Source organism: Papio anubis, chromosome 13, assembly GCF_008728515.1.
Source record: "Papio anubis isolate 15944 chromosome 13, Panubis1.0, whole genome shotgun sequence".
NCBI lineage: Eukaryota > Metazoa > Chordata > Mammalia > Primates > Cercopithecidae > Papio > Papio anubis.
Window position 1 is genome coordinate 67,305,994 of NC_044988.1, and position 20,985 is coordinate 67,326,978.

Consider the following 20,985-nt stretch of genomic DNA (forward strand, 5'->3'; position numbering starts at 1 on the left):
ACACCACTGCACTCCAGTCTTGGCAACAGAGCGAGACCCTGTTTCAAAAAGAAATAATAAATAACAATAAAATAATAATACACCCGACCTGAGTCTTTCTACTGTACTCAGCTTTCTGATCACCCTCACCAACAAGACTCACCCATCTTAAAGTGTCTTTTGTTGCATTCAGTGAATTATAGATAATGGATTATTTATCATTTCTGCCAAAGGATTGTTTTGAGATTGGGCTGTGTATATTATTGTTGATGATATTTGTGGCACACTTGCTTTCAGCAGCTCAGGCTAATTAAATGTGACAGATGGTTTTTGAATGAGGTTAGACATTAATTTACAGTTCTGTTGTTATTCTCAGTGTATTGTGCAATGTGAAACATTCTTAAAATGCATTCTTTGTAGTAAGAGTAACTGTTGTTTTTAGAGCATTTACAATGTGCTGAGTGCTTCTCATGCATTTACAGCAACACTCAGCAGGTATTATCATCATCCCTAGGAAGGAGAGGCTCAGAGAACCTCAGTATCTTACCCCTGGCTGCACAACTAGTGAGTGGCTAAACCGGGACTCAACCAGATATACTTGACCCTAGAGAAAATGCATAAAGCGCCATGATATTTAACGTTATTTTTCTTTTTTCATTTTAAAGGAATATCAGAAGCTCTTTCCTGATATTCCCATAGGTTATTCTGGGCATGAAACAGGCATAGCCATATCTGTGGCTGCAGTGGCTCTGGGGGCCAAGGTGTTGGAACGTCACATAACTTTGGACAAGACCTGGAAGGGGAGTGACCACTCAGCCTCACTGGAGCCTGGAGAACTGGCCGAGCTGGTGCGGTCAGTGCGTCTTGTGGAGCGTGCCCTGGGCTCCCCAACCAAGCAGCTGCTGCCCTGTGAGATGGCCTGCAATGAGAAGGTACGTCCTGCTGGACTCCACTCGGCTCTGCTGCCGTGTGCGGAAACAGGATGGGCTGGCCCGAGAGGGATGGTCAGGGCCAGCACTCCCTGAGCCAGGCTAATTAAATGATGAAGGAATGGGCTGCCACCCCTGTCAGCTTCTTCAGGCTCTTCAGTAATGCGTGTCACTCTGGCTGGTAGCAGCAGCGGGAGAAACATGTTATCTAAAGGGAACTTTAGCGGTTTCTCTGGCCACCTTGGGTCACATTAGAGTCTTCCACTAATTATCTGAAGCCCATGGCCCCAGTAACTCCTAGACTCCAGAATATGTAACAGTGATGAGGCCCTGGAATAAGTCAAGTCTGGGCTCCCTTGGAGCAGGTAAACCCTGAGAAACATTTAGGCGAGGTGTTCCCTGAGGTACCAGAAGAGCCTGTGACATTTCCTAAGCCAGGGTGGCACTGGTGGAAAGGGCAGTGAGTTGTTGCAGAGGTGGGTGGGTGATGATGCAGCTGTTCCTTGTGCAGCACGGACCTTCAGACAGAGGGACTGGTGGGTCTAGAAGCACTGCCTGGCCTGCTGACTGTCACGGCTTCCTGGAAGCCGTGGCCTGGACCTTCTTGCCGTCTGAGTCATAGAGCCAGGCAGGCATCCTGGGACTGCAGGCACGCACACACACCTAACCTGCTGCAGGATGTTGGGGTCAAGGCAAAGACCAAACACCAGGCATGCCTGGTACTGCTGTCATCTTTTATTCTAGTGGGGCCTACCTGCTTCCCCAAATCAAAGATGCATCTATACCAGGAAATTAAAGTAAAAAGAAATAGTTTCTTTATAGAGGAAACAGGAGAGAATTAGACCAGAAACCAGAGTTAAGTTTTATAACAGCTGAGCACTTAATTTGGCTCTCTGAGCAGACAGTAAAACATAACAGGATGCATGATTATCACTTGACAGACATTTTTTCCTGGCACCACATTCCAAGCAGAATTGATTCCTTGCACTCTCTTGTGGAGGATATAGAGTAATAAAACACGTAATTTATTTGAAAGTATTTATGGAGAAGACAAACATTGGTCATGAGCTTCAGGTAACCTTCATTTCCTCACCTGCCTGTCCTATCTGCCCCTTCCTCGGGGGCTCCTTTTCTTGCCATCTGCATAACAGCCACATTCACCATCTCATGAGTCCTTCATATTTCTATTTTACCAAAGTGGCGGTAAGGTGTGCACCCTGAAGAACAGTGCGTCAGGAGTTGAGAATCTCATTCCTACGTTTCATCTTGGCTGTCTGCAACCCTGGCCAAGTCACCCACCCTGTATGGGCCTCGGTTTCCCCATGTTTACAATGAGATATTGAGCTGGATGGTGACCAAAAGAATCAGAGTTTGCATGTATTAAGAGCATTCTATGTTCCAGGCACATTCTATAATATCACCAATCCTTACAGTCATCTGACAGGATAGTTTCCATTTGACAGAGAAACTAAAACATGGCCTATATCCCACTGACTGGGATTTGAACCTGGCTCCACCTACACAGCCTGAGCCCTTTCCTTCGCACTTTATTGTAAAGGCCACTCCTCTGAGTCTCTGAATTCAATCTACACTGGTTGAATTCCTGCCATGTATGAGATATTCTGAGCAGCGTAGGTGGCAACAGAGTCCCTGCTCCCAAGGTACTGCCTGGGGAGGACTGATCAGGGACCTGGAATGTAAAGTAGTGTACACTAGTTACTTCTGTGAAGCTGGCACTGAATGTTCATTTTGTTCACAGCTGGGCAAGTCTGTGGTGGCCAAAGTGAAAATTCCGGAAGGCACCATTCTAACAATGGACATGCTCACCGTGAAGGTGGGTGAGCCCAAAGGCTATCCTCCTGAAGACATCTTTAATCTAGTAGGCAAGAAGGTCCTGGTCACTGTTGAAGAAGATGATACCATCATGGAAGAATCGGTAGATAATCATGGCAAAAAAATCAAGTCTTAAAATAAAGTGCCATTCTGTGAATTCTCAGTTCCCTTGCTGGTGCTGTCGGATGTGTCTGAGTGAGGCGGGGGCAGGAATGGCGGTCTCCAGGGACCTGGCCGTCATCCACCTCCACCCGCTCCTTAGACAGCAGACGTTTCTGGGCTAGGCCCTGTGTCAGCCCACTGGAGAGAGAAAAAGATCCAGTGATGCAGTCTCTGCTTCAAGTTGGCCAGCTTAGAAGAGGGGGTGGTTCCAAACCACGTCCATATCCTTCAGTTGCTGGGTGGCTGCAGAGAGGGGCGAGAGCTGGCTGCGCAGGTCCTTTCCTTTAAGCCTTCAATCTCACTTCCTTACAGCCCTTTACTTCTCCATTGCCTTTATCCCTTTCCTGCCCTTGGCCTCTGTGTCTAGTTGGCATTGTATAGTAGTCCCTCCACATCAGAGAAAGGATTGGTCAAAGGATCTTGTAGGCAGAAAAATGCTGAAGGTTCTCCTCTCAGAGCAGAGAGGGAAATGGCATGTGTTCCTTCTCTGAACAAATACTGAGGGCCATCTGTGTGCCAGGCACTGCTTTAGGCACAGAGGATATAGCCATGAACAGCCCCAATCCCCTCCTCAGGGAACTTTCATTCAGATGGGGGCAGATGCATAAAAATCAATACACTATGCATGTATTGAGAGCATTCTATGTTCTAGGTACATTCTATAATATCACCAATCCTTAGAGTCATCTGACAGGATAGTTTCCATTTGACAGAGAAACTAAAACAAGGCCTATACCCCACAGTGATTCCATCACACAATATGTTAGAAGGTGGTATGTAAGCCAGGCATGCTGATGTGAGCCTGTAGTCCCAACTACTTAGGAGGCTGAGGCAGGAGGATCGCTTGAGACCAGGAGTTCAAGCTATAATACGATCTTGGATGGGAACAGGTGGGAGTTGTTTACACGTAAGTGAGAACTTTAGTGAGTTATCTTCAGAAGCAGTGAATGCCCCATCCCTGGAGATAGTTAATCAGGGAGCAGCTGACTACTACCAGAAGGCTGCCTAAGGAATAGGCTATGAGTGAAGGCCCGTCCGGGTCTGGGTGCTAGGGACTTGAAGCAACGTGAACTCCCAGTGAAGACCATGGTTAAAAGGGACATTATTCACATTTTATTAAACCAAATATTAGAAAATTGCTGTCATTTAAAAATATCTGCAAGCAATTTGCCAGATCAATAAAGAAATGTCTACAGATTCAAGTCTGAAAGAGAATAAGGTAAGTGATCAGTAACCCTTACCAACATGGAAACCAAGGAAGCCTCATTCCCATGCTGAGAATATTCTAGTAGCTCTTGCTACTGCCACATGGCAGCTGGCAATACCAGTAGTCTCAGCACTCAGTCGGTACAGCGCATGCTCCCTTGGGAATGCTGATAAATCCTGGCATGATACAGCACTATAGTTTTTTGTTTTGTTTTGTTTTGTTTTTTTGCGACAGAGTTTTGCTCTGTTCCCCCAGGCTGGAGTGCAGTGGCACATTCTCGGCTCACTGCAATCTCCGCCTCCTGGGTTCAAGCAATTCTCTTGCCTCAGCCTCCTGAGTAGCTGGGATTACAGGCACGCACCACCACACCCAGCTAATTTTTGTATAGGACTATAGTTTTTAAGGCAAGTTTATAACCTTTGGCTCATTTGAGCCTCACAGCACTGGTAGATAGTGCCATTATCCCCATTTTATAGATGGCACCGAGAAGTAAAAAGTGACTAGCCCTGGTCACACAATTGATTATGGACTGAAACTGCTGCTTTCTGGCTATCATGGGCCTTGACACAGCTAGTTTGTGACCTTTAAGGTCTAGCTCTGTCTCTGCTGCATGAATCCCAAACTTTTAAACAAGTTCCCCTCTGGGCCATAAGGCCTCATCTCAGACCCCAAGGAAGGCAGTCCAAAGGTAGACTCAAGTGTCGTAGAATCACCGGACACAAGGAAAGCATCATGGGCAGTAGCTCCATGAGAGGGGCCAGAGCACTAGGCACTGGCCAGAGACCAGCTGCATTCAACCTGAGCAGTAGGGCCTGGTGGCCATGAGCACAGACCTGGAACTCACAGCCTGGGCCCAGACCCCAGCTCCACCACCAGCTGTGCGACCTTGGGCAAGTGACTCTGGGTCTCCATTTTGCCATGTGTAGAATTGGGATAACTTTCTACCCTCTAGGGGTGATGAAAGGATCAGATAAGTTTAGTTGTAAAGCATTAGAACAGTGCATTATAAGCTAGTAAGAGCTGTTATTACTTGGCCCCTGCAGCTGTGGGTCTGGGAAGAGGTCTTGATCCTCAGGGATGGACAGAGATGTTGGGGTCAAGTGTATTCATCTTCACTCTGTCAGGAATGCCTTCTGCCTGTCACAATTCAGTTTGGGCCATCTCCTAGTAGAATTAATTTCCCCTTTTTCTCACGATTCCTGCAGCATAGTGCTTTAAAACTCTGTCCAGCCAGAGTTTTAAAGTCTTTGGTTAGAAGTTAAGGCGTTTGCAAGGTTCTGTCTGCCTGGTGTTCTGCTACATTGTCTTATATCAAAAGTGCCATTTTTAACTCAAAAACTATTGAAAATTGTCAGTTTTATATTGTTCAAACTAATGCACTGAGAGTCTGTTTCAATTACGAGGATTCGGCGACCTTAGCCTCCCACCAAGCACCTACGAAGATGCTTTAACAGAACATAACTTCAGAACCGTCTAGGGAATTGACAAAACAGGACGCGGAACCTTCAGAACAGAGACACAGGCCCTGGGAAGAGGCCTCCCCCTACCTGCTAGAGGAGCTGGCCTCCCTGTGAGAGCCTACCGTTCTCTATTTCTGTCACTTCGTTCCAGACAGCTGGGTGCTCTTCCCCTTTTTGTCCCAGGACAGTTGGGAAACACCACCCCCTTTGGTTGCTTAGCAACTGTCACCTGCTGATTCCTTCCCAGCATTCCCTGAGAAATGAATAAGCAGGTTGAAAGCTGGGCCTAAGGGCTGGGCCAGGGGACAGGTCAGATGCTTGCTTGGGGGTGGGTGGATGAGGCACACATCTGGCCCCCCCCGTATCACCACGGGGTAACTTTACGCAGCTGCTTTCTTTCAGGACCTCAGAGACTCCCCAAATGTACAATGAGATCTGGCTGGGTGACCTGTGACTCAGTGATGGGAACTTGCTCGTTATTAATTCACTGCTTGGGAGGGAAGGGGCTTTCTGAACTTTTCAGGGTGGAGAGAGTATAGGACAAAGCTGCCCTTCCAAAGCCTCCAATTTAGTTGGAAAGATAGGGTCCCAGATTTGTGGCTCTGATAGTGAGATTCTTGTTCCTTGGTTAGACTTCCTGGCGCAGGTAAGCCTGGGGAAGACTGAGACAGGTGAAAAAACTTTTCTGCATGTATGTGCTGGCAGCAAAGAGGTGTGGAGGTGGAGCTATGCGGCATATTTCTGACTGGAGAGTCTCTAAGAAGAGTGGTAGAAGCTAGGTGAGGATAAGTAATTTGGGGCAGACTAGATAAGCCTTGAATGCTAAGGTGAGGCGCTTGTATTTTTTGTTTGTTTTTTCATGGTAACTCCTGGAAGCCTCTTCATAGCTGAGAGGTTAAGTGAAGTTTTAGGAAGATCACTCTAGTTTTAGGGTGGAAGATGAGGACTGGGAGAGGGTTCAGACCAGGAACTGCTAAGAAGCTTTTGCAGCTGTTCTGGAGGGAGCTGTGATGTGGACAAGCTGAAATCGGTGGGGAGGAAGTGGTAGATTCAAGGGACCTCAAGAGACAGAAGAGTCAGGGCTGGATGGCTCTCATTCATTCACAAACATTTACTGTGTGCCTACTATGTGCGAGGTTCCTGTGTTATAGGAAGGAGAAGGTTCCCAGGCTGCGGATGATGTATTCAGCATGCTGAGGGCTTACCTGTGGGGGTATCACTTTGAAGGAACTGGATTAAAGTAGTGTAAGTGATGGTGGGGTGGGGGTGCGGAGGTCTGATGAGAAGGCAGCAGCAGACTTGTTTAGGGCCTGTTTGAAACTAGCCTAGGAGAGGAAACCTTCAAAGCACTGTAGGCGTGATTGGTCGGGGAGAGGTGGGGCAGGGAGTGGGCCCTAAGAAGCAGGCAGTAAGGGGAGCAACCACGCTGATCTAGGTAGATTAGGCGAGACTGGGCAGCTGCGGCGTACCTGGAGGCTGTCACGCCGGTCCTGGCCCCTAGGGCAGCCGGGCGATGCTGATGGCCCCCTCCCAGAGCCGCAGAGCCGGGTAGACCGGCTCCTGGAAGGTGGCGCGGAAGGTGTGCAGGTGGCTCATGCTGCCCGTCACGTCGTAGAAGGCGAGGACCCCGGCCTCGTAGTCCAGGAAGACGCCGAGCCGGTCGAGGTCGTCGCGGGGCCGCAGGCGGCTGCGCTGACCGTCGTGGAAGGCCCAGTACTCGAGGTCATAGCGCTTGAGGCACCAGGACTGGCGGTTGCAGCCCAGGCGGGCGGCGGCGGAGGCCCCGCGGCGCCGAAGGGAGGCGTAGGCCGCGCCCACCCACCAGCCGGCGCCCGCCTCCTGCACGTCTACCTCCCAGTAGTGGCGGCCGGCGGCGAAGCAGTCGCGAGCCAGCACCTGCCAGAGCGCGTCGAACCGCAGCGCGGGCACGGGCCCCAGGCTGCCCAGCAGGCCGCACCGCACAGTCAGCCGGTCTGCCGACAGGCGCAGGCGCGCGTGCATCGTGTCCGGATCCAGCGTGGGCGTGCGCGCGTCTGCAGAGGGCGAGATAAGAGACGCACCTGGTGGGCGGGGCCAGAACGGCGCCCCGCCCCCTGGATCCCACCAAAGCACAAAATGCGAAGCGCGGAAATGGCCCGAGGGAGTGAAAGACCCCTTTAAACCGCGACTGCCTCTGGGGCGCGGGCTTGGGGAAAGGGGAGGCAGAGATCACTCTACTGCACATCCCTTATACTGTCTGTATTTTGTGCCGTGAAATTTGTTGCCAATTAATACAAATTTAATTTAAAATAATCCTATCACTGTTAACATTAGGGTGTGTGTACTTCCTATCTTTCCCCTCCCCTTGCTGCTTTATGGGTTTTCTTTCTTTTCTTTTTTTTTGAAACGGAGTCTCGCCCTGTAGCCCAGGCTGGAGTGCAGTGGAGCGATTTCGGCTCACTGCAAGCTCCGCCTCCCAGGTTCAGGCCATTCTCCTGCCTCAGCCTCCCGAGTAGCTGGGACTACAGGCGCCCGCCACCACGCCCAGCTAATTTTTATAGCTTTTCTTAATATTGGTGTCACACCATACATGCGTTAGGTAATCTGCTTTTTAAAATTGATTGATCTACTTGTGAGGCATTTTGACACATCAAATAACAGCCTTTCACAAGAGCATTTTAGTGGAGATTCTAAGATTTGCATGTTTGGACACATAACTTAGTCCTATATTTTTTGGAATATTTAGTCTGTTTAAAAACCTTTTGAAACTACTAATACAATTACATTTTTGTGTATCTGATTGCTTCTGTAGAATATATTCCTAAAACAGGAATTGCTGGATCAATGGGTATGATTGTTTTTAAGGCCTTTGATACCTATTGCAAAACTATCCTCCCCAAAGTTTGTAGTGATTTAAACTCCTATTAACATTTCTCTTTGCATTACACCATGTATGCACACATGAAGTTGTTTTTTTTGGTCTGGATCACAGGGCATGTGGACGTTCAGCTTTCATAAACAATGCTAAACAGTTTTCCAGGGACATTTGGGTTGTTTCCGTGTTGCCTATTGTGACTAATGTTGCTGTAACTGTAAATGTGTAACAGAAAGAGACTGAGTAGTTTTCTAAGAAAAAGAGCATTTTTCTTTCTTTTTTTTCTTTTTTTTTTTCTTTTTTTTTGAGACGGAGTCTTGCTCTGTCTCCCAGGCTGGAGTGCAGTGGCGCGATCTCGGCTCACTGCAAGCTCCGCCTCCCGGGTTCACGCCATTCTCCTGCCTCAGCCTCCCACGTAGCTGGGACTACAGGCCGCACCACCACGCCCGGCTAATTTTTTGTATTTTTAGTAGAGACGGGGTTTCACCGTGTTAGCCAGGATAGTCTCAATCTCCTGACCTCGTGACCCACCCATCTCGGCCTCCTAAAGTGCTGGGATTACAGGCGTGAGCCACTGTGCCCAGCCGAAATACAGCATTTTTCTAAGAGAAAGAAAATGAGTTGTTTTTAAGATTTTCCCCCTTTCTCTCCTGTCTCCCACTTCCTACTTAGCTATTTATTTATTTATTTTTTAAGACGGAGTTTCACTTTTGTTGCCCAGGCTGGAGTGCAGTGGTGCTATCTCGGCTCACTGTAACCTCCGCCTCCCAGGTTCAAGCGATTCTCCTGCCTCAGGCTCCCTAGTAGCTGGGATTATAGGCACCTGCCACCATGCCTGGCTAATTTTTGTATTTTTAGTAGAGACGAGGTTTCATCATGTTGGCCAGGCTGGTCTCGATCTCCTGACCTCACGTGATCCGCCTGCCTCAGCCTCCCAAAGTGCTGGGATTACAGGTATGAGCCACTACCTGTACTTAGCTCTTTAGAAATGTAATTATAACCATTACCTTCCCTTCACCAGATACTCCCTACAGGGCAAACTTATCTACCTACTTAGAGGGTCCAGAACCAGAACTTTCTCCCACCAAGAGATTGCCTTAAGAAACAACAGTCAATTTACAACCTAAAGTATGCCTGCAACAGAACTCTTCCACCTGGACAGCATCTCAGGACAACAGCCACATTACAACCTAGTTCTGCCCTCAATGGCATCAGCTCAACCACCTGGTAGAAAAGGCACCAAAATGAGTCATGTAGACCCCCATCTGCTTGCTCCTCCCCTGCATGCCATTCATACAAAGTCCCCATTTAAAACTCTCTGCTTTCTGCCCTAAAAGCGAGGAGGTACCGTTAAGGGCAGGAGGAGCCTGTACCTCTTCCCCTAAGCTAAGCTTTGGAATAAAACCACTTTCTTTATACCAGACCTCGCTCTTGTTAATTGAACTCTGCAAAGTGTTGAGCAACTGAACCTGTGTTTCGGTCACATAACATTCTTGTGCAAGTCTTTTGATTCACATATGTATGCATTTCTGTTGGATGTATACCCACGGTGAGAGAAAATGCTGCTCATTATAACCATTTCTATTCGACAATGTTCTAAATGTAGTAGACAGTAACTCAAGGCACAAAAAAAGAAGTGAAAGGCAAGAATAAAGATTGGGGAAATGAAAGATTATTATTCATAGGTGACGTGCTTATTTACAGAAAATCCCAAATAATCTGTAGATAGCTTAGAAGTACTACGTGAATTTATAACAGCCACTCAATATGTCAGTATACAAAAATGGATAAATCTCATGTTGAGTGAAAGAAGCAAAACACAGAAGGGTATAGTCTGAATGATCTACTGAATGTTCAAAAACAGGTAAAACTAACCTATAGTCCTAGAAGTCTGGAGAGTGGATCCCCTTTGGGGATAGTAAACAGGAAGGCACATGAGGAAGACTTCTAGGGAGTGGAAATTTCCATTTCTTGATCTGAAGGTGGTTATAAAATGTTTCCTTTTTAAAAAAATCATTGAGCTGCACATTTTTTATTTGTGCACTTTTCTTTATTCTCTGTTTCCTTCCTTCCTTCCTTCCTTCCTTTCTTCCTTCCTTTCTTTCTTTTTCTTTCCTTCCTTCCTTCCTTCCTTCCTTTGTGACGGAGTCTTGCTCTGTTGCCAGGCTGGAGTGCAGTAGTGCGATATTGGCTCACTGCAACCTCCGCCTCCCACGTTCAAACAATTCTCCTGCCTCAGTCTCCTGAGTAGCTAGGACTACAGGTGCATGCCACCATGCCCAGCTAATTTTTGTATTTTTAGTAGAGACGGGGTTTCACCATGTTGGCCAGGATGGTCTTGATCTCAGGAGATCCACCCACCTCAGCCTCCCAAAGTGCTGGGATTACAGGCGTGAGCCACCGTGCCTGGCAGTTTGTGCACTTTTCTTTACGCATGTTATATTTCAACTAAAGTTTACTTGAAAAATTCATGTCCAGTGTAAAAAGAAAATAAAATTTCAGGACTTTCCTAATTTATTATGCCAAGGGGAAAAGTTAAGCCCTGGAAACTAAGTCACATAATGTGGCTGTTTTTCTTCTCTGGTGCATGACCATTACTTCCTGACTTTTGTGTGGAGATGTTATACATTAACCAGACTCCCTATTCTTCATTCAAACCTACACTAAATGGCATTGGAGATAGAGACCCTTTAGATTGTTACCTGTTTTCAATAGGATGTTAACCCGTTAGGGTGTAATCAATAGTAGAGAATCAAATATTAAGTCAGTATGTTATTTATTTATTTATTTTTGAGACGGGGTCTCACTCTGTCACCCAGGCTGGAGTGCAGTGGTGTGATCTCAGCTCACTGCAACCTCCACCTCCAGGTTCAAGCGATTCTCCTGCCTCAGCCTCCTGAGCAGGTGTGATTATAGGCACCTGCCACCAAGCCCAGCTAATTTTTGTATTTTTAGTAGAAACAGGGTTTCGCCATGTTGTACAGGGTGGTCTCGAACTGCTGACATCAAGTGACCCACCTGCCTTGGGCTTCCAAAGTGCTGGGATTACAGGCGTGAGCCACAGTGCCTGGCCTTTAAATCAGTATGTTAGCCTTTGTATGGAAAATGTAAATCTACTCAGTGCCTCCGTTTTGATATTCACTGTCCCCCTCCCAACGCCAGGAGCACTGATCAGCATTCCTTGGTTTCCCTCTGTCTCCTGATGGTTACTTTGCACTTGAATCAACTCTGCTAACTGGATACTGAACCTTCTTTAGATTGAGTCTTCTTTAGGTTGATACCCAGTAATTCCACTTTGAGAAATTACTCCTAAAAAAAAATCTAAAAATGAGGTGTGGTGTGTTCATTCTCTCATTCATTAATTCAACAAATGTGTACAAGAATGGATGTTTATTACAGCATTGTTTTAGAAATGAAAATGTAAACATCCAACATTATGAGATTGGCTAAATATGACACATCCATTCAATGCAATGGTCATGCAACCTCTAAAAATAATGATAAAAATAAAAAATTAGCTGGGCATGGTGGCACATGGTGCTCCCACATAGCACCAGCTATGAGGGAGGCTGAGGTGGGAAAATCACTTAAGCCCAAGAGGTTGAGGCTGCAGCGAGCCATAACTGCACCACTGCACTCCAGAGTAAGACTCTGTCACACATATACACACAGTGATAGTATTAGCTGGGCACAGTGGCTCATGTCTGTAATCCCAAAATTTGAGAGGTTGAGGTGGGAGGATCACTTAAGCCCAGGAGTTCAAGACTAGCACGGGCAACATGGGAGACCTCCGTCTCTACAAAAAATTTAAAAGTTAGCCAGTCTTGGTGGCAAACATCCGTGTTCCCAGCTATGTGGGAGGCTGAGGTGGAAGGATCACTAGAGTTCCGGAGGTCGAGGCTGCAGGGAGCCATAGTTGTGCCACCGCACTCCAGCCTGGGTGACAGAGTGAGACCCTGCCTCAAAAAACAAAGTTATGTATTTATTGATATAGAAAATTGTCACATCAGTGTAGGGTGGGAAATTTTAAAAATTGTTCAAGCTATACTGTTAATTAAAAAATTACAAAGAATATCTATAATACGGTCCCATTAAAAAAATCTGCACACATATCTGAAAGAATATATGTTAAAATATTAACAGCGTTCTTTGGGAGGGGCCATTGTTTTTACATATTTGTAATTGCTGATTTTCTACAATAAGCATGCATTACCTGTATAATTTTTTTTTTTTTCAATTGAGACAGGGTCTCACTCTGCCACCCAGGCTGGAATGCAGTAGCATGCTCACCGCAACCTCCGCCTCCGGGGCTCAAGTGATCCTCCCACCTCAGCCTCCTAAGTAGCTGGGACTACAGGAGCACATCGCCATGCCCAACTAATTTTTGTATTTTTTGTAGAGATAGAGTTTCCTCATGTTGCCCAGGCTGGTCTCAAACTTCTGGGCTCAAGCTGTCTGCCTGCCTTGGCCTCCCAAAGTGCTGGGATTACAGGTGTGAGCCACCAGGCCTGGCCCTACCTGTACAATTTTTTAAGAGAATAAAAATGTTCATAATATATTAGTAAATGAAAACAGATGACAAAACAGAATGTATAGTATGACACCATGTTTGTAAAATAAAAAGATATATTAAATATATCATTATATGCATATTATATGTGCTAAAGAAAGCTAAAAGGACAAATAATAACAGCAGTTATTCACAGAAGAGGGATTATGAGTAATTTTTTCTTTTCTTTTCTCATTTTTCTACAATGAACATGTATTATTTTACTTGTCTTTAATAATAAACATTTTTTTAAAAAACAAATTCTTAAAAAAAACCACAAATTCTAATGAGAAAAAAAGAGGGACCTCCATTTCCATGATCCTTCTCCACCCAACATCCCACCATCTCCACCATCTCCACCCTATCCCCACTCCCGGGGGTCTTACATTTTAGGAAGAGTGATCGCTCTGGTGAGGGGCTGGTTTTCAACAAGGTACCTGGCTTGGTGCTGGAAGGGTCCAAGAGCCGGCAGTTCATGCCTGTAAGGAATTGTTGAGAAATGAGCGCCTGGAGCTCTTGCAAGCAGACAAATAAGACATGCTAAAAATACCACACAACTGGAGATTCGCATAATCTCGCCCAAGAGCCACACAGATTTAAGGGATTTATGTAAATTTACAGGGACAGGAAAACCCCAGGATGAGGAGGCTGGTGTGGGAGAGCCCTAAACAGGAGGAGGAGCTGAGAAGCGAACAACTACTGGATCCAGCACTCAAGGATGGGCGGCGACTCAGGGAAGACGTGCAAATTCCAGGGTAAAGATGGAAAACAAGAAAGTAGAGCTGAGTCCTCAGGAAGGTCTGAGTGCTCAGAAAGAAGGAAGGAGGGGAGGCTATCCCAACAAGCAGGCACAGCAGGGGCACCCAGGGCCCTTGGCACTTGCTGTGCCCTCTGCCTGGACAGCACCCCCCACATCCTTCCCCCCTTGTCCAGGTTGCCTCCTTCTCAGCTGTTGGGGCTGGAGCTCACTCAGCACCTCCCCAGAAGTGCCTTCTGCCCCCATCACTCCCAGCGCTCATCACAGGGGCCTGTAGACAGCGGGGAAGCCCACCTGCAGGCTGTTTAAATCAAGTTTGCCTAAAGCTCCTCCTTACTACATCTTTTAAGTTCGGCCTGAAGATTTTTCTGTACATCGTGAACAATAACAAGTGGAGGCGTAAACAGACCATAGCCTGCACTTGTGCCAATCACCAAGTTTTGGCCAATCAGATGTAGCCAACTGTTCAAATTATGTTCAAATTAGGCGAACGCCGAGCTGTAAACAATCCAGCTGTTTCTGTACCTCACTTCTGTTTTCTGTACATCGCTTTCCTTTTTCTGTCCCTAAATCTTCCACCACGTGGCTGTGCTGGAGTCTGAGCGCACTGTGGCTCAGAAGGCAGCCGGATTCATGAATCGTTCATTGCTCATTTAAACTCCTTTAAATTTAATTTGGCTGAAGTTGTTCTTTCATCAAGGCAAAAGCCTCTCCCCTCTCCCCCGAACTCTAGAATCATAGGTCCTACTGCCTAGGCGATACCACCACATGGGAGTCCAACTTCTCAAATCTCACAGGTTCAAATACTTCATTCCCTCCAGTCCTAAATGCTCTTTCTCACTTCAGAAAATGACAGTTTCCTTCTGCGAGTTGCCCACGTCAAAATCCTTGGATTCTGATCTCTTTCCTCTCTTCCCTGTGACCCCACGTCCGCTCCCGTTGTCCCCATTGTCTCCATTGCTGCTCCTTCGATATGGCCAGCTCACTCCCATCACGCCTCAGGACCTCCACCCTTGCTTTTCCCTCTGTCTAGAATGCCTCCCCCACATGTAACAGCAGCAGCAATCACAATCGCCAAGGCGTACATGGTGCTTATTACGCCTGAGCGCTACATGTGTAAGAGCTCATTTAATCCTCACAGTGGCCCAGGAAGGCGACTGCATTACGGTCTCCACTTTACAGATGCAGAAACAGAGGCATGGAAAAGGGAGGTGCCGTGTCTAAGATGGCAGGGTTCATTAGGGTTCCATGTGGTAAACCTGGGATAGGAACCCAGGAGGCCGAGCTCCAGAGGCTGTGCCTATGACCACTGTGCTCTCTGGCCCTTCAGAGCCACAGAACATGCAGAACGAACGCTTCCTTTGGGCCACTTTGAGTGTCCCCTTCTCAGAGGCCTTCCCAACTGCTTATATAAAACAGCTCCTCCTCCTTGTCACTTTCCTGTCTTGCATCCTGCCCTGGTTTATTATTATTATTATTATTTTCGAGACAGAGTCTTGCTCTGTCACCCAGGTTGATTTGCAGTGGCATGATCTCAGCTCTCTGCAACCTCTGCCTCCCGGGTTCAAGCAGTTCTCCTGCCTCAGCTTCCGGAGTAGCTGGGATTACAGGTGCACGCCACCACGCCTGGCTAATTTTTGTATTTGTAGTAGAGATGGGGTTTCACCATGTTGGCCAGGCTGGTCTCGAACTCCTGATCTCATGATCCACCCACCTCGGCCTCCCAAAGTGCTGGGATTACAGGCGTGAGCCACCACACCCAGTCTTTATTATTCTTTATAGCAGTTCCTGTCACCTGACATGTTTGTGTACTGTCTGTCTTCCCCTACAAAGACTGTGAGCACCAAAAGATGACAAGGAGCTTTGTGTTGTGCCCTGCTATGCCTGGCACATAAGAGTGGCTTGATAAATGTTCTGAATGAATCATGACAGCAGAGGTGAATGAATGAATGAATGAATGAATGAATAAATGAATGAACGAACGCATAAATGAATCAAAGAACAGATATTTTTGAGCACATGGTTTGTGCCAGGCCCTGCGGGGACCTCCGAGTTGGACCTAAAGCTGGTTCCTACCCTTCACATGCTTACAAGGGGCAAGGAGGGGTCCATGTGTCCACTTCATGAGCACCCTCCAGCAGGATATGGGCAGGCCCTGGAGCAGGAAGGGAGAGGGGAGATGGCCAAAGGAGGGAGTGAGTCAGGGCTGGGCTGGCAGGAAAGGGCTTCCCAGGTGGGCGCAGCTGTGCCAGTCTGCCTTGAAGGGATGCCAGACCTTGGCCCCAGCCAGAGGAAGAGGAGGAGGAAGAGTTGGTCATTCCAGCTGGGAACCCAGAGCAAGGCTGAGATGTGGCAGGCTCCCAGGAGCGATCTGAGGGGCAGAAGCAGGGCAGTGTGACTGGAGAAGGGCAGGTCTCGGTCTCAGGAAGGGTTGGAGGTGAAGTGGTGAGGGTGGGTTAGGCACCAGGCCCAGGAGCCCCTGACCGCCCAGCCAAGGGCCTCAGTGTCGGAGAGACAGGATGTAGGGAGATGATCTTTGCATTTGCCTCTGGGCTAAAGGGCACTAGGGGAGTTAAGGACACAAAGTTGGTCACTCGGCGACTTACTTTCCTTAAGGCGAATGTCCAATGGCGTCTGTAATGTACTCTGCACGGCTTCCACGAGGCCCTTAAAGAAGCTCTTGACGGGCTCAAAGGAGAGGGGCACAGGGTGGCACAGCTCCCCAAGGCTCATCTGCCGCTGCATCTCCTGCTCGGTGGCTGTGTATGCCTGTGTGGGCACACGGGGGTGAGGGTGGCTCTGGGAGATGCAGGCAGCATCCCAGCCTCCTGTGCTGCACCCAGGAACAAACCCACACCACCATGCCCAGGCTCCACCTTGGCCTGGCACCTATGGTCAGCCCAGGCCATGCCCCCAGGAGCAGAGCCCTGGAGAGACCACACGGCATCCCTGAGGTGGGAGCCATGCGGAGGTGTGGTTTCTCAGGGCTGGCACTGGGGAGTCCTCCCTCTCCCTCCCTCCCTCCTTTCCTTCCTTCCTTCCGTGTTCATTGAGGCCTACTCTGTGCCAGCTATGTGGGCAGAGGGCGGGGTCAGGCTGACATGGGGCCCTTCCCAGAGAGGCTTCAGCCTCACACACTGCACCACGGGTCTGCCTCGGGTACAAAAAGAGTGAGAGGTCAGTCTCCCTGGGGAAGGAGCCCCTGGAGCTTATTCAAAGGTGGAGCAGGAAACCATGTTCTAAGAATGACGCCAAAGACCAGCAAGGTTCAGCTGCAGTGCTGACTGAGGGGGTGTGGCCACTGCAAGGGACATGTGTCCTGTTTTGGGTCTGGACAGCCCCTCTTCAATACCTTCCTGTGGTGTGCGGCTTCACTAAGGAGAAGCTAGACACCGCCCCCCCAGCTGCCTTTGCACCTGTGCTGTAGGAGTGTGACCAGACGCCTCCAAGCCAAAGCGTGGATTTGGAAATGAGGGTGAAGGTAGTGATGGTGGCATGAGGCGCTCAGGGACAGCAGTGGTGGGGGTTCTGGTCAGTGGTGTGAGTGGTGATGTCTTGCCCAGCAGAGACGCTGTGGGGCCTATACTGGCAACAACCCCTGGACTTCATTCCTGCTGCCCATCTTCCATCCCGACTCTCTGACCCTCCTGGAGATCCTATGGACTACCTCATACTCTTCCATAAACTCCTTTCTTGCTTAAAACCGTTCCAGTGGATTCTCATGTTTGCAGGTAAGAACCATGGCTGCACTTTCTGAAGGGCTGTCCTGGCCAAGAGTTGGAAGGAAGCTGACTGCCTCAGGTGATCAGGCTTGGCTGGCAGTGGCAGTGCTGCCCATCCGAGAAGGGGTGGACAGATGGGGGCCTCAGGAGGGAGGGAGGTTGGCCTAGCACTCACCTGTTGGGCAGGGGCAGGCCCCACCTGGCAGCATGCTGTACATTGGGAGGAGGCTGTGAGATGGCCTCCAAGCCCCATTCAGCCTAGGAGGCCAGGAGTCTAGAGTCCAACCTCATTTTGGTGGGGGAACCAGGCCTAACATCACACCCAGAGAGCTGGAATGGAGCTGGCCGGGGGAGACCGAGCACTAGCAGGAAGTCCAGGGTGGGCAGGGAGCAGCTCCGAGGAGGTGAGAGGGGGCTCAGAGGGCAGATGAGTAGGGTAGGATGAGGGGTCGATAGAGGACACATGGCACCACCTGGTAACCCCAAACTCCAGTGGCTAGCACCAGGCCTGACACACAGGTTCTCAAAACATATGTATGATGGAATAAATAAATGCATGAAACCGAGCACAGCTACATTTTGCCTTTGCAGACTCAGAGAACAGAAACCCCAGCCCTTCATCTCTCAGGCCAGAAACCCAGGCATCATCTCAGGATTCCCCCTACTCGTTCTCCAATTCCAGTCTCCATTCCTGTGGCATCTCTTGACCTGCCTGTTTCTCCCCATCCCCACTGCCCCTGTCTTGGTCCAGGCCACCATCATCTCTCTCCTGGATATTGTGGCCTCCTCCTGTTTCCTTCCAGTCTCCCATCCTGGCCTCCCCTGTCCATCTTCCACTCTGTCTCTAAAGTGACTTTTCCAAAGCACTAATCTGACCACGTGAACGCTTTCATCCCTCAGTGCAAAACACTCCCCTGGGTTGGGCGTGGGTGGCTCATGCCTGTAAACCCAGCACTTTGGGAGGCCAAGGTGGGCGGATCACTTGAGGTCAAGAGTTTGAGACCAGCCTGGCCAACATGGTGAAACCCCATCTCTATGAAAAATACAAAAATTAGCCGGGCATGGTGGCACATGCCTATAGTCCCAGCTCTTCAAGGGGCAGAGGCAGGAGAATTCCTTGAACCTGGGAGGCAAATGTTGCAGTGAGCTGAGAATGAGCCACTGTATTCTAGCCTGGGCAACAGAGTGAGACCCTGTCTCAAAAACAAACAAACAAACAAACAAACATTCCCGTCTGCTATCTCATTACAGGACAAAGTCTGAACTCTATGGCACATAAGGCCTTCATGAACTAACTATGGCCTATGGATCCAGCTGTGTCTCTCAATCCACCCACCCCTCCTCAAGCCAGGCTGCACCCCAGCTGGTTCCCCAGCCTGTCAAGCTCTCACATGTACACTGTTCCTGTCTGTCCTCTCTCCATCCTCTCTATATACAGTGTGCTCCTACTCATTGTCCAACACCCAGCCCTACCATCACCTCTTCCTAGAAGTCCTCCCAGACTGCATCTTTCTCCCAGCTAGAGAGTGTCAGACATTTCTTGGACATAATTTTGCTGGCTTCATATTTACAAAATTGTTTAAGCTGTATTGTAAATAACTGTTTCTGAGCAAGTCTCCCCACCCAACTGTGAGCTCCTAATGTCCTGGCTCAGTACGTATTGATGAATAAACGAATCAACACATAGAAGGTAGGAATGGTGAATGATTAAAATCAGTAGCTTTGGCACAAGAAAATTTGAAAAAAAAAAAGATGACAAAGCCCTGAAACCGTTTTCTGATGTGAGAATAGCATGCTTCCCCATGGAAGGATTCCTTTGTATTCCAAAGCCTTAAAAACGACCATTATTTAAAAAAAGACAATTAAGTGTATCACTTTGTGCATCTTGCCCCTCTTAAAGCACAATACCCATTATGCCTAGGAAAGCACCTCGTATAGAATTTGGCTGAAACAGCTGACAATGAGACACAGGCTGACCCGACTGAGGCCACATAAAGACACAAGAGTGGAAATCCCCATCTGGGGACTGGCTTGGCTGGTTTTGTTGACTAGCTTATTTCTCTGTCTGATTTTCCAGCCAGAGCCCATACCAATCTGTGATTAGAGTCGGTGCAACTTTTTAGCCTTGTCCCACAGCCTTTAAAGTATCTTGCAAAGGTCCTCTAATAAGGCAAGATTTTTCTTTATAGCGAGAAAAAATGAAGCAAAGAGAAAATTAGACACAAAGTGTTTGCCATGAAGCCTTGGTATGGTTAGTCAAGGCAGATTTGGCTCTGAACTTTCCAAGGCAAAGAAGAGAACAGGAGGAGCTCTATTAGTGGAAAAGCAATTCTAGTGCAGAAGTGACTGCACAGGGATATTGACACCAGACAAGAGTTTCTTCCACGTTTCCCTAAAGACAGAACACCATCCTCAACGACATGCTTTCCCTAAATGTAGCAATGAGTATAGCAGGGGCTAGTTCTTTTTTTTTTTTTTTTCTTTGAGACAGAGTCTCACTCTCACCTGGGCTGGAGTGCAGCGGCGCGATCTCGGCTCACTGCAACCTTTGCCTCCGACTCAAGTGATTCTCCTGCCTCAGCCTCACAGGTGTGCGCCACCACACCCAGCTAATTTTTGTATTTTTAGTAGAGGGGGGTTTTGCCATGTTGGTCAGACTGCTCTCAAACTTCTGGCCTCAAGTGATCTGCCACAGGGGCTATTTCTTAGACTCTTCCTCCACAAAGCCCTGTGGCCAAGGACTACCACTGAGCCAGCTGTGACTCAGCTTTTGAAATGTGCTCAGTAACTGCAAGGACACCTGCCTTTTCAGGAGGGGTGTCTCAATTTAAGACTACACAGGCAGGCCGGTCGCAGTGGCTCACACCTGTAATCCCAGCACTTTGAGAGGCCGAGGTGGGTAGATCACCTGAGGTCAGGAGTTCAAGACCAGCCTGACCAACATGGTGAAACCCCGTCTCTACTAAAAATACAAAATTAGCCAGGCATGGTGGCACATGCCTGTAATCCCAGCTACTTGGGAGGCTAGCCAGGAAAATTGCTTGAACCCAGGAGGCGGAGGTTGTGGTGAGCCGAGATCGCACCATTGCATTCTGGCCTGGGCAACAAGAGAGAAACTCCATCTCAAAAAAAAAAAAAAAGACTACATAGGCAGAGGGCCAGTCAAGGTGCCTTGTGGGTTTAGAGTCAGACAGACCTAGACAGACAGCCAGACCTGATACCAGCTCTGCCACCTACCAGCTGTGTGAGACCGGGTGAGTTACGTCAATGAGCCTCAATTTTTTGTTTATAAAATGGGTGGGCCCACTTTGCAGAGTTCTGGTGAATATTAGTGCTAAGCTACACAGTGCTCAGAACACAGAGGCCTTTGAAATTGGTGGCTGTTAACATTATTTAATTAGCCCAAGATGTGTATTCTCTTCCTAACAATGTATATTCTCTTGACCACTTGTGTGGGGGCAAGACAGTCTACATGGTGACAAGACAGTATTCCGTGTACTTGCTTAGTGTGTCAATACTGTGCTCAATGCCAC

At 48.3% G+C, this 20,985-nt stretch overlaps 2 protein-coding genes across 10 annotated transcripts in view; one reads left to right on the forward strand and one right to left on the reverse strand.

Moving 5' to 3' along the window:
* Positions 1-2,904, forward strand: part of NANS (N-acetylneuraminate synthase) — a 39,970-nt gene extending 37,066 nt beyond the window's left edge. For both annotated transcript variants that reach the window (XM_031654345.1, XM_031654344.1), the window contains exons 5-6: positions 645-911; positions 2,668-2,904. In XM_031654345.1, coding sequence (XP_031510205.1) covers positions 645-911; positions 2,668-2,877 — 477 coding nt within the window. In that variant the 3' untranslated portion in view covers positions 2,878-2,904. The remainder of the gene's footprint in view (positions 1-644; positions 912-2,667) is intronic.
* Positions 1-20,985, reverse strand: part of TRIM14 (tripartite motif containing 14) — a 56,791-nt gene that overhangs the window by 18,120 nt on the left and 17,686 nt on the right. For 4 of the 8 annotated variants that reach the window (XM_017949706.2, XM_021927334.2, XM_031654343.1 and 1 more), the window contains exons 4-6: positions 16,337-16,499; positions 13,360-13,452; positions 7,040-7,603 (exon numbers count right to left, since the gene is read on the reverse strand). In XM_017949706.2, coding sequence (XP_017805195.1) covers positions 7,068-7,603; positions 13,360-13,452; positions 16,337-16,499 — 792 coding nt within the window. In that variant the 3' untranslated portion in view covers positions 7,040-7,067. Of the gene's footprint in view, positions 1-1,700; positions 7,604-13,359; positions 13,453-16,336; positions 16,500-20,985 lie in introns of those variants that run through there. The other 4 variants (XM_003911460.4, XM_021927336.2, XM_021927335.2 and 1 more) reach the window with 2 other exon arrangements.